Below are 14,133 nucleotides of genomic sequence, written 5' to 3'. Positions count from 1 at the left end.
GCAGATTGTTCTCTGGAACCTCATTTGGGCTCTACCAGCTCTGTTCCAAATTCTCTGCTGACTTTTTCTGGCCCACCAAGTTCTGCCAATGCCCCAGCCTGTTTCTTATTAGGCCCCCTGCTAGATCCTCTGCTAGAACAGTCAGCTGCCCAGAAACTCCAAGTAGCTCTTGGTTCCCTGAGTTTCAGGCAATATATAATAGTTCTCCCAAAATGCCCTTCAAAAAACATTCTCAAATTTAGGTCTAGCAAGTTCAGGAGAGTTGTGTTTCCCATCTTAGCATATCTTGCAATCCATTTCTCTTCATATCTTTCCATCTCCATAACTAGGAAAAAAAGAAACGTGAAACAAAAAAAAAAAACACCAATCTCCTCAGTCTCCCTCATTTAAGGTTGCCCTGTGGATTCTTCTAGGATGATAACTTGGGTGCAGGAAGAACCTTATTCTGAGTCTTGCTCTCATCACCAAATTTTGAAGATTAGTTGGAAAATTATCAATCTAAACTAATTTTCAGTCAGTGCACCAGGGAATAACAGACATGTTTTGTATTTAAAAATATTCAAAGGTCTCTCATTTATTTGGAACTTAAAATATGTAAGAAATTGAATCAAGAAAATGCTAACAATTGTGTGATACTGATTTCTGCTTCTAGATATCTGCTACACATCTCAATATTTCTGTGCATTCAGTTCAATAAAAGCACTTTGCAATGGGAAAACAGCTCCTTCAGTTTTAGCAAGCAATACCTTTTGGAGAAAACTTTGGGGGCACTATGTGATTCACAATATTTCCATCTGAACCATAGCTTTTCTTATCCCAATTTATCTGCTTTGGATTCATGAGGTTGTGTCTTACAACTACAACCTCTTCAAGGTAACAAGTGTTATTTCTTGAATGCTTGTAAAAGTTCAAATCTGCACTTCTCCTCGTGGCCTCCTTGGATCAGAAATTACCTTTGGTTTAATGTCCCCAGTGGCACTAAGCTTATCTTTCGTCACAAGGCATACACAGGAAAGATGTATTATTTGCTCTGTAAACTTTTTGCATTATATCCACTAAAGGTAAAAAAACTCTCAGACTTTTGAACTCCAAAATCTACTTCTTAAGGGAGCTGGAGCTACAATGATCTAAACCTTAAGGCATTGTGGTAGCAAAGTTGTCTCTTCTGGGTGGAACCAGGATCCAGACCATGTGGCTGTATCTGCAGTATTAAATTAGCTAGACCTGGAATCAATCCTTAGTCTGGAGTTGAAATAGCATGGAATAGTTCACATCTGTATTATTAAACTCTCTTGTCTTCCAGATCAGGGTAGCTGCAGTTTGTAGGCTATTGGGAATGTCCTCTGGTTCACGGTACTCCAAATTGGTTCCCCAAGACCGTACCAAGGAAAATTTAATAGTGTAAGTGATTGAGTCCAGGCCTAATCTCAGTTCTGTTTCATTTGCTGACACAAGTATAACTGGTTTATTAATCAGTTAGAAGAATGAAGTAAACACCAGTACCGGTCACTGTGAAATCACAGGTTTATTCTGGTGTACAAGAAAGAGAGCAGGGAGCAAACACTTGTAATTAGTGGAAGTGAAAGTCAAGACAGAACTCCTAATTCATGCGGTACCTTATTTAGACAGCATTTCCACACAGATTGAGACATATTTGCTGTAAGTAACAGCCCCTTACTTTATGAAATTGAAGTGTTGCTGGACACTGCAATAGATAACAGATTTTTTTTCCTTTCAAAGAGTATTTCATGCCTTTTTCAGACCCAGCAGGACACATCTTCTGTATCCTACTTTATAGCAGGTTCTCCCATTTCTTGGAAATATTTACATGGGCAATAGCAAAAAATATAGTGAGAACACGAATGTGCTAATGGGATGGGAAAATGGGGCTCAGATCTATGTCCAAGCAAACAGTGGCTTTATAGCAGAAAACTCAATCACTTGTCAATTATGTACATGATTAAACAACTTGGGCAACAAGGGAACATCTCTCTATGGCGTTTTATATATTAAAATACAAAAGAAGTGCATTCCCCTTTATAAATTATTTTCTTATTTGTTTGTTTTCTTACAGGTGCTGGTTTGGAAAGGAGCCAGGGAAATATATCGACTACATATATCAAGGGCCAGTGATTCTTGTTCTTCTGGTAAGTGTGTATGTGGGTGGAAGGACGTTGCCACCTCCCATTGAGGGATAATTTAATAGGCATACGTGATGTTCCACATCCACTTGTAAGTAAAATAAAACACAAACAAGGTCGAAAGTCTTCAGCTGTTCTCTAAAGTTGCCACAGTAGCAAACACTGCAAGTCATAATTACAGTGATTTGGTTTTGGCTGTTTCCTTGACCTTAGGCCATTCTTCCCTTCTCCCTCTGTAGTGCCATTTGCCTTCCTTTGTATGTTTTGAGATGCAGAATGATAAAAAGTTCAAAAACAGGAGGTACAGTACAATATCTGCTCATCCACTCGAGGTTCTTGAGAACAAAAGCAATTCTATCATGCACATTGATTAGAAAAATGTAGGAATCCTGGTATAGAATTGCATCTCCTTGTACAACCTTCTAGATCTTCATTCCCCATCACTGCTGGGTATTTGTTTGTCAGGTTTCCTTTTCAGTACTGCCTATAGTTAACAGGCTGTTTATCTGTTTGCCCAACACAGTCCCCTGTGCTAGTGAAGAGTAGGAAGAGGAAGAAGGAAGCTCATTCATAAGCCATTTTAAACCTTTAACTAAAAGGTAGCGATGCCTTCCCAGAAAATACTGGGTGTGAATGGAAAAGGTCAATACTACTAGAATGGACAATGCTGAAAAACATGATTCTACTCTTCCACTCCTTTGTGGTAAAAGCCACCTAGGAATAAGGCAGATGTTCTAACGGAGAATTCATAGGGCTTGGTTAGGTCCCCTCTCTTAGGGATCCGAGACTCAGTATAGCTGTCCCTTTTGTTATTCCAACACCCACAGAGAACATTCAAATGCTCCAGAATAGGAGCCACTGCCAGCTTTTTCAAGGCTCTCACCTTATCAGTGCTGTGCCTAGGAAGACAGCTGTTAATCTGAATGATTCCAAACCTGAAATCAGGAAAATCAATTTCTGTGTTAATTGATAAAATGCAGCAAACAGAACATATTATGCACAGCTGAAAAGAGAAAAAAAGGTGGGAGGAGCCTGGTTTTATGTAAAAATTATTTTCTTCATGTTCTAAGGAGAGAAATACAATCGGTGTGATACACACAATATGACTGTGTGTCACCTGGGGAGTCATCCCAACAACACAAACAGCGTCACAGTAGATTGACTCACTGATATAAAGACTAACTCACAAACAAATCCTATTTAAACAATACAAGGTAGCAAGTCTGCAATTTGGTTTTCACATCATTTCTTAGAAGTCTGTGAATCTACTGCAACTCATCTAGTCAACAAGATCAGTAAAATCCTTGGACAGCATCTCTGACAGATACCATAGGTAGCTTAGAGTCATGAAAATAGCTTTTTTTTTTGTTTTCTTCTCCCCAGAACAGTATTTTATTTAAACACCCCAAAGAGACACAGAAAATGGAAGTAGATTTGGAGGCTTCCTCTTTATATACAGGTCATTATATCTGCCTTTAATTTAGAGCAGCCTTGAGACCCCTCAAAACTGAGCCAATAACTACAATCCCCTGAACTGACATTGTGTGTTGAACCTTTCTACATGGGCCTGCACTTGAGCTTTAATTAAAACACTAATGAGATAACAACAGTAATTGCACCGTGGGGTGGAGAACAGCTGACACAATTTAGAGAAATAACATAAGGACAAACCCTTCCTTTCCTCTCCTTATGGTTACTCCTTCAGAAATCACTGCCGGGTGAGGAAAAGAGCCCTCTGGAAATACAGTTTAAAAGGCAAATCTGAAAAGTCATGTTACAACACACTCCTGATTGCTAAAATGTGATGCTTCTTTCCCTCCTCCCCCTTTTTTTTAACTTGCAGTTGAGTCTTGTGTTTGTAATTAAAATACACAGCCCCACAGAGCATTAAAGCAACTTGACAGGCTCATTTTTTGATCCTTACCCAGATAAAATCAAATCATATATAATGACTCAAGCATCGCTTATTATTATTGGAGTTACTGACCCTTTCAAGGTGCCGTGAGAAACGCTGGATTAAGAGCGCTAAAGTTTGACATCTGCCATGTTTGCAGGGCAACACAGCCCAGCATCACCCCCCTGTATGTCAGTATGACTCTGCCTTAACATAGATGAAGACGAAGTGCTGCTTTCCTCTTCTCTTCAGTGAACAATAGTGACCAGAAATGCAAGACGCAAAGATTTCAAAAATAGTACAACTCTGTGACCCCTTTCAGTCACAGCTAATAAGTCGCATTTGCACTAATGATGAATTGAAATGTTCAACTGAAGTTCGTGTTTTATGAAAGAACACACAGGACAATTCTGTGTCCTGCTGGAAAGAGAAACATCGAATGTTACTAGAAGAACTTAATGTTATTTCCAAAACAGGGCTCACACTAAAAGCCAAAGGTTTAAAAACTCAATCAAATTGCAGTTCCTGTCCATATGAAAGCATTTAGTATGTGGCAGTTAAAATTTATCTCACTCAGCTAGTTAAGAGCCAAGTGCCCAGCTGAGATTTGGTTACCTGTTAGACAAAGGTGGCACCATTATGTGTTCTAGACACATCATTACACCAATCAGTGGTAACATGATTAAAGCGTTCTTGTGGGTAAACATTTTTAGTTCCAGAAGAGTAAAACCTGCTTCTAAAGATGCCAGCTCACTTTGAAAGACAGGAGGATTTTGTCTATTAAAAATTATTTCCTCTAGTTTTGGTTTCTCATTTCCTGGACTCTATGCATTGAACCTGCTGCAGTACAAGGTAGTGTAACACCAAGAAACAGATCATGCAGTTCTGAGCCTCACCAGGAAATGCAAACTGGTCAAAAATAAAGCCCTTTGATCATCATAGCAGTCCTCAAGTCCATCTTTAAACCATTTTATTCTTTATTATATTGCAGGGTACAAAAACAATGCAGTAGAGAAATTTGTTTGATTGCTTTCCTACTTGTCTTTAGAAGAAACTTGAACATTGACTTGTGCTCAAAACAGTTTCAGAGACAATTTCTGAGACAGTTTCAGAGGCAAAGAAAACTGGGTATAAATGCTGGTCCTAAATATTGGGCGAGAAATCTGTATTTTTACTGACAAAAAATACGAGGGAGAAAATGTAGGTAATCATTCTTCTTTGTTTCATTCCTGAATGGATTTTGGCTTGAAAATATCCCAAGAGATATCTAACCATTCAGTACACTGAATGCTTTGAAATTCAATTTCTGATAGCACTAGAAAAATACACCGTTAGGTATTTTCCCTTCAAATTAGTATTCCCTTCAAATTCTAGTATCTTTCCTCAGAGTGGCATAGCCATGTTTCAATCATAAATCCCTCTCTGAAGGTAAAGAAGGAGCAAATGAATGGAAATACATTCCAGGGAACTGCCGTTCAGGCTGATTTTATTAAGAAAAAATATATTTCTTATGTGCAATTTTAAATGTAATCCCTGCCAAAGAACTGGTGAACCATGAAAACACAGCCATAACAGAGGACAAACCTCAGAAAATAGGCACCAGAGGCAGTTAACTGAGATGCTTTTTTTCTCAGTAACTGCTGCTGTGAACTGACCCCAGACATGAACTGCTTTGCAATATTTCTCAGAGCTGAAATTGTATTAAATGTTCAGGTTTTCAAACAGGCAGATCAAATATATGTTTTTTTTTTTTTTTTTTTTTACAAACCTTACCTTCAGCTTTAATAGATTTTTTTTCCCTTGTGCTTGAGAATTTAACAGTTTTCTCACCTCTGCTTTTTGGGTCTCGTTGAAAATAATTCATCACAATCAATTAACTGCTGGCATAGTGGGTGTCTGAGCTGATAGGAAGAACAATTCACTTCTGCCTCTGCTTTCATCAGCTATTTACTTTTGAACAAGTTAGATTGCTGCTCTAGGTCTCAGTTTCCCCGGCTATAAGGCAGTTTAATGATACTTATCTTCCTTTGCAAAATGCTTTGAGATCCCTGGATGATAAGTGCTGTAGAAGAGTTAAGTGTTCTTAAGACGATGGGCTGATCCTTATTGCAATGTGGAATTTTGTGGAGACAGCTGACAGGTGAACTGAAGTGTTTTTTATGATGTGCTAATCGTTAAATATGTAGCATCTTTGTGATGGCAAGATCAAGCTTATCCCGATACTCAAGTTGTGACCACACAAATGGATTTTGATAGCAGCATCCTGTTCTCTGTTTTATCTTCTTTTCTTTCTCAGTAACCCCAAACACTTTTTGTTTCCTTCCTTGAGTGCCACTCAAAACTGAGATGAAGTTTTCAGGGACCCATCTAGTGTAATTCCAACTTTTATGAATGAAAATACCCAAAGCTCATAACTCTTCATGTAAAGTTAAGATTGCTTTACTTCCCCATTGTGTCACCTTTATATCGTGTGATTTCATATGGCACGTTATTGCCTGGTCACTTAGTATTGCGAGTCCCTATATAGCTCTTTGCAAACAGCTTTTATTTTTACTATTCTGAATCAGCTTAGTGTCAGTTAAAATCTGTCAGCGTGCTCTTCGTTCCCCTCTATAGATACACAAAGGTCTATGTAAGAGAGCACAGAACTGCCAGTACCCTCTCTCAAGTGAGAAAACAGACTATATACATTCCCACTCTTTCTTGTATTTCTATACATTATACTCTTCCCTCCAAACCTATAGCAGCCAAATTTCTATATGACCCTTTGTAGAAACAAATTCATATTCCTTTCAGAAACCTGAGTAAACTATCAATTGGATTTTCTGTGTCCCCACGCTGATTCTTTCAGAGGATTTTCAAACTGTATTATTCTTCCCCTTTATATTTTATTTCTACAAATTATTTTCTTTACAGTGTTTGCAAAGAATTTGTCCAGCTCCTGTTCACCTTCAGGTTATGAGATATAGCATTATCCCATACACACCAACCACTGGCCAGTGTTCTGGAAGACCATGTCATGGAGAAAGTTCCCGTAAATATCTAAGTTTGTTTAGCTTTCCAAAACCAAGACTGTGGAAAGATATGTTTTTTATAAGGACATCACAGAGGAGAGTTAATTAATTTTAATAATGTTGTTAACAAAAAGGATATTTTCATGAATGACCATTAACATATTTAAGACTTCTAGCATTTCCAGAAGTAGGCTCCATTATCTGTCTTCCAATAGAAGAAAAGGAATAATTTCTTCAATATTGGCCGCTTATACAAAGGATGCTTCAGTACAACTGTTTACAACAGCTATAGGACTTGGCTCAATAACTCTTCCTGTCCTGTGCCCCAGTTTATCAGTGTGATGATACTGTATGCTGTTCATGCTTTTTTTTTGGTGAAATATGCTTCTCCATGCTTTTGCGTTATTATCCTAACACCAAATAGATACTTCTGCAGAGCACACCTGTCTTTCTGCCATCCTGTTACACACATTTGTTTCCAACATGTCTTTAAAGGTGTTACAGGCAGGCAAAATAGGTTTATTAAGCAACTTAAACAATATTCTTAGAATCTATTCCTTTCTGATATTATCAAATAAGATAAAATCTGTAACGCATCTTAATCTTGATCTTCACTTCCCTTTGCTTGACTGTAATTCTCCACTCACAGTGTTCCAGTCCACATTATTAAAGTTCCTTTCTTTTGATATTCTACAAAGGTTTGTTCACTTTCCATTTTATATATAGAAGCACTGTACCTATGTATGTATCTGTATGCATTTCATTTTTGTTTTATCTGAAAAGTATCCCCTAGTTCTGTGCAAATTACTTCCTTGCTGATGTAATTGCATCTCTGAATATTTTCTGAGTTTCTGCAGTCTGTCTCCACACTTCTGCTTCCACTTCTGCGTTATTCTGTTTAAAGACTGACAATATTATTTTATTATTAATATAGGTATATCTTTTTCATTTTCCCTTCTCCTTCCTATCTGATTGCTTATGGTGTTTGGGGTTTTTGTTTGGTTGTTTGTTTTTTTTTGTTTCAACCACTCGATTGTTGATTAATTTAGTTTTTCTATCAATCAATTTTTTATGTTTCCTTCTTTCTACAGCTTCCCAGTTCTTCCACTGCTAGTAGGGTTCATGACCTGCAAACTGTTGACATCTCTGAGCTTTTCTTACAAGACATTTATCATCATTTTCACTGGTCTGCAAGCATGCTGTCATAGCTATACACAGGATAAAGATAATAGGCTAATTTGATTACAGTCCTTCCAGAATTTAATCTCAAATTCTGCTGTCATTGCTATTACTGTTTTCCTGTTTACATTTTGTAGCTGTAGAGTCAGTGGTGTCAAACAAGGTTTCCAGTACCGTGTACACTCCTATAATGTCTCTTTCTTTTCATAATTTCTTTCTGAAAGGGAAACTTTTGTGATAAAAGGCCCTGGCTGAGAATCATGTCAGGACAGTCCAACTGAACAATTAAAAGGAGGCATTAATAAACTGCCAGACTATTAATTTGAGGTCAGGATGACGGTGTATAATGCTCCAGCTGAAATGACTGCTCTGATGCCAGTTTGGGTTACTCAGTCCTGGGGTGGATTTTACCATGTTGCATAAAAATGTGAAGTCTAAATAGAATAATATTTACATTTCCTGGGAGTGAAGAAGATAAAAATTCTGGAAAGCGCACAAGTTTTCTGTGAAGCATAAAATAGGAAGCAGAAATGATCAAAATAAATTCTAATTGCTCATTAAGCTCTCAAAAGAGAGGAAAAGACCATCAAGATTTCCCATTTAACTCCTGAGCTTAAGGAAAACTGCAAAGAAGCCCTCACAGTCTGAGCTCCCTCTTACATGCATCTTGGAATATTTTGGCTATTTCATCTCACTAAGGGAGAAAAATCTGGAGCTGGTTTTTATGACCGAAATTTTTTATGACTGAATTTTTTTATGACAAAAATCTTTCACTGGAAAGTATCTTTTGGTTCAAAACAGCTTCTGGGTTTCTATGTTCAGATTATAACTGATCAGTGCCAAAACAGGTCATCCAAATATTTTTTGGATTACTAGCTTATAACTCAAATTTGGGGCTCTGAATTTTCATCTCAATTTATAAATGGAAACACTAACCTTCCAAAGTCCTGGCAAGATATGAAAACTACTCCTTCCTCCTCTGTAGTTGGAGAGGATCTTATTCCACCAATATGGATATTCTTACCACATCATAAATATAAGTAAGAGAATATGGAATAAGCTGGTTTATTCTGTCCTCAAGACGTCACCTTTGGATTAATTTTATCTATCAATAAACATCAAGGGAAAAATCCTTAGTTCTAGTTTACAATATGAAGTAGAAAACATGTATAAACAAAAAGGAATAAAAATATCAAGTGAGATTAAAGATGAATAAAAAGGCTGTACTCCCTGTCATCATTACTTCCATTCATCAGTCTCCATTTATGGAACCGATGTGTGGGTTTTGTTAGACCTGTCCAGTTCTAAGAGAAATTAATCTGTTGATACAGAGCTCCAATAATAACAAGAAAGTCCTTGATAAATAATTGTGTGCTTTCCTAGGTACAGTACAGGGGCTCTTTTATAGGAAAACTCGCTTTGCAGTAGTAAGATCTTTCTTCCTTAGAAACTTTACAATGTATATATATAAGGAATAAACACCAGAGGCTTCATCTTCCTTGTCTGTAAATCACAATCATTCTGGTAGCCACTAGAACTGTATGGATTCTCTCCAGCTATGAAAATAGCTCCATTTTCCTTTCAAAGACTTCAGCTTTTGTAGGTTGTCTGCAGCAGTCTGTTCCCTGTTTGATTCCCAGGTTGTGTCTTTTGTCCTGATAAACTCAAGCTATCAACCCTGTGAACTGTGGTGTCAGGCCCAGTGTGGACAAACGGACGATAAAAATCCATTTAATTATGCTGCAAAAATTTATCTTCAGATTAGACCTCTTTAGGACCTACTAAAAGGTCCTGCTGAGCCAGATACCTTTCTGAAATGAAGTGTCATTCTAAAGGAAGTCATTGAAATCGAACACACTGAAATGTGTTTCTAGTTGGCAAAACCAGAAATAAGTATTTTGATGTTATCACATTTGCATCTTTTGCCTTGGGATTTTTTACTTGCTAAGCTCTGCCTTTGAGAGGTTATCCTGTTCAAGTCGTAAATATCTCCCATAGGAACCTTCACAGAGACAAAAGGGAACCCTTGATGTTGGTGCCTCAAAACATTTTTAAGCTTGCATATAACATAATATCACAGATCCTCAACAGACATAGCTGTGCTCGGTTCAAACTCAGGTAGGATACCTGGGTTAGATCCATTCAGGGAGGAAAAGCTCATTGAGACACAGAGATGAGTCTCTAAAACTTGTCTTAAAATGTCCTCAGAGTTGTCTGTTGCTGAAAGCCAGGACTCCATACTTGGTGTACAGTGTCAGTTGAATGTTTGCCATCATGTTCTTTCTTTACACATCGAGGTGATCAGATGACAGGGTGTCAGCTCTGACATTTGTCCTTACGTGAATACCAAGGCTTTGATGGGCATTTTAAATTCATTTATTAAATGTTAGCCAAGTATAATTGTGTGAGTAAATGTCAGGTCTGGAGTTTGGAACAGCTTAAACTTGGGACCCTTCCTAAGAATCCAGAGGAGTTTGGATCCAGGTTTGCTATTTACAGAACAGCTGTTTATGAGGATCAGACCAGGACATAAAAATCCCAGGACTGAGTTTATTTCTGCAGTTAGACAAGGTGGTATTTGGGATCTGTTTCTGGAGCCTTGGGTGAGCAGTGGAACATATTTTCTACAAACAATTGCTATTGTTGTAACACCAAAATGCCAAATGGATTAAGGTCACCAACCATTAGCCAAAGAAGTCTTCTTCTGTACCTTCATGCTTTTCAAAAAAATCCATGTGACTTTGTATTCACAGCAGTTCCATTGGGAAATGTTAAGACTATAAAGATAGGCTTTATTTAACCTAACAAAGAGGAGAGATCTTTTTGCTTAAACGTAGGTTCATAGTACTTTTTCAGATGTTCTATCAGCCCCACATGGGTCTGGAAAAGATACAGGTCCTCTAGAAAGCCCATGCTGTTCTGAAGTAGGAGTTTGAGGTCAGGCACCAAATCTATCTCTCAGTGACTGAGTTTAGACAACTAATTGCAGCCCTGTAATAGAGCCCTATAATATTAATATATGCCCTCCCAACAGGTCTGTCTATGCAAGTCACACAAAGAGGCATTTCAAAGTGGGGAGAGTCACCTCGTGCTGAAGTAAACAATAAAAAGAGAGGGAGGAACCGTAATGTAAAAGTAGCTAATTTTCTCCATTGGTTATTCAAGGAGCATATTCAATGCCTAAACTAGCAAGGGGAGTCAGGGTGAGTGGCTGGTCCCCCTGTTCTGGCATCAGTGTTCCTCTCTCCTAGAAAATATTATAGAAATAATGTCCTTAGCAGACTTTCTTCTGACACCTGGGCAGCTTGTTAGAAGGAAGAACCAAGGTATCTGCCTTCTTGTTGCTGCTGTTGTGGTCTCTTGTTGCTGCTGAGTTGTGGTCTCTTATCAGCCCCGTCACAGGTACCAGTGCCACCATAGCCCTTATGTCACCATTGCTTTCTTTCTGCACCCCTTGGATGGAAGGAGCTTAGGGGAAAGAGTGGGAGAAGGAAAAATAGATTTATATAGAAGAAGAGTATTTTTAGTGAAGCAGCTCCTAAACATTGCAGCTAGCAAATCTCCCTCTGGACTGATGAATCAGACTTCTGCAATTTAATTTCAGAAATTATCAAAATCAGTAATTTTTCTGATGCAGCCCGTGGCAATTTGAATTTCCAGTTCCCTGCTATCACATCAGGCGAGGACTCATGAAACTTGAAATGCTTTCTCCAATCCAGTTCATCATGTTAATCCCATGTAATTAGTCATACTTATATCTGGAACTTGGCATTGCCTACGAGTCTATAATTCCATCTGGCACCCTCTATTATGAGTGCAAAAGTGGCAAGTTTTGGGTTGGTGCCTATTTTGTGCCCTCAATAGAAGTAACCCAAACCTGGCTCTGAGCTGATGAAGAACCTCAAGATTTGTTAGCAGAATATCAGAGGTGGAAGATTTCTCCCTGTGAATAAATGCCACCCCATCCACCTCACCCTTGGTAGAGACTGCCTGAACATTTCTCATTCTTTTATTGAAGAACGGTGCAGTCACCAGTGTCAGGAGTTTAAGATTCAAGTCAAACCAGTGATGTGAAGCTGGTTTTGTCTCTGATAAATGAAGTGAGAACCAGCTGACTCCGAGCTCTTAAATAAAATAAAGACGATTTTAGCAATAACAACTATATAAACTGCACTGTTTTATTTATTTCTTATACTCCCTAAGGCCCTGCTCTGCGAAGAAAATAATTTCAAAAATGTCACATGTTAACTCCTAGAGCAGCATTTTTGTATCTCACTTAATAACCGTTTAATGTACATGATTCCCAACGCTGTCAGTCTCCCAGTGTCTATTCAGGTGCTTATTGCACCTTTTGTTATAAATCATGCTACAGTAACCACAGGGAATGATATGATGGATGCCAAGATACTATAATCATTGAAATATAACACATTGCATGGGAAAAACAACAACAACAACAAAAAAGATAAAAGGAGAATATTTTGAGAACACCTTGAAATTGGCAGCTCTGCTACAGTGTTAATAGTCGGAAAACAATCACAGAATTGTTCTGTTCTTAGGCTGCAAAATGCCAGGAGCCCTGGGGCTCTGGAAATGGGTGTGAGATAAATACCTTCTTAGAAGCTTGGGTTGTGGCCTCAGCAGTCCTGAGGTAGCAGTTCTGCAGTTCCGAGATTGTACATCATCGACAATCTTGAGACAAATCAGTGTTTGCAAGCTACACCATCTTATGTGTTGAAAGCAACCCAAAATTTTCTTCTAGGTGCCAAATCCTTCTGCTGATCACAGTCTACAAATCAGAATCTTCTTTTTTATTATCTCTTTCCTGTTTACACTGAGAGGAAACTTATGTAAGAAACTTGCCAGCAGATGCTACAACAGTAATTAGAGCAAATTTCAATTCTCAGCGGTGAGATTGTAACAGAAATAATAATTACCCAGCTCAGCAGATTAAGAAGGGAAGTGGCAAATCCATCATCTCACCTTTAAAGATAGTGAAGAAAAAAAAAAAAGAAAAACAAAGAAACCTGGCATTTTTCAGGTATGATTCATCTGCTGTGTTTTAAATGGAGTGATCACATTCAGGTCTCTGCAATGCAGTCGTGTGCTTTGGGGAGCCCTACACAACCATCACAGTGTGCTGTGGAATGGGGGGGTGGTTTCAAACACCTGCCCTATTGACACAACACAGGGCTCCCAGATCTGCTAGACAGGGAGCCCTGGATGAGCCGAGCCAGAGACGGATGCAAATAGTCAAACAAATCCCATCCTTAGTTCATTGTAGCACCCAGGAAATGAGGGAGTTCCTTGCCAGGACCATTAATTCTGTACTCCATTTTCATTGCTGCTTTGAAAACTTTAATAGTTGCTGGATATTTAGTGAATAATCTGATATTTCCAGTAAAATACTGAGTCTGTTGCAAGCAATGGTAAAACCAAGAGGCTGTTTCCAATTGGATTTGAACTGTAAAATGTGCCTTTTAAGGTGTAACACATCTTTTAGGCCACTGTTCGGACTCAATGGTTTGATTTTTTCCTCTCTCTTCCTTCTTTTCCAGATAAACTTTGTATTTCTATTTAACATAGTTAGGATTTTAATGACAAAGCTGAGAGCTTCAACCACTTCAGAAACAATACAGTACAGGTAAGTCAGCTGGCGCTTCTTGCTGTTTATGGTGCTAACAAAGAACCTCTTTGCCTGCCTCGTCCTTGTCCCAACTTTTTCTTTCCACGAGCCACTTTTGATCTCAGAGGGTGACTTTGTAGCTCTGTGAGCTCAGACAATAAGGTACAATGTGTTTATTTTTGCAAACAGCCTTGGCATACAGGCACAGACACATGAGCTGCCACAGCCACCAGCCTCTTCACCACCTTCAGGCTTGCACACACCCCAAAGCACACATTA

At 38.4% G+C, this 14,133-nt stretch overlaps 1 protein-coding gene across 3 annotated transcripts in view; it reads left to right on the top strand.

Moving 5' to 3' along the window:
* The window catches only part of CRHR2 (corticotropin releasing hormone receptor 2), a 147,912-nt gene that overhangs the window by 114,800 nt on the left and 18,979 nt on the right, over positions 1 to 14,133 (top strand). For all 3 annotated transcript variants that reach the window (XM_065832670.2, XM_065832671.2, XM_065832672.2), the window contains 2 exons: positions 2,075 to 2,147; positions 13,787 to 13,872. In XM_065832670.2, coding sequence (XP_065688742.1) covers positions 2,075 to 2,147; positions 13,787 to 13,872 — 159 coding nt within the window. The remainder of the gene's footprint in view (positions 1 to 2,074; positions 2,148 to 13,786; positions 13,873 to 14,133) is intronic.

This window comes from Patagioenas fasciata, chromosome 2, assembly GCF_037038585.1.
Source record: "Patagioenas fasciata isolate bPatFas1 chromosome 2, bPatFas1.hap1, whole genome shotgun sequence".
NCBI classification, from domain to species: domain Eukaryota; kingdom Metazoa; phylum Chordata; class Aves; order Columbiformes; family Columbidae; genus Patagioenas; species Patagioenas fasciata.
The sequence above is the reverse complement of the archived record's forward strand: the minus strand, read 5'-3'. Positions and strand labels throughout refer to the sequence as shown.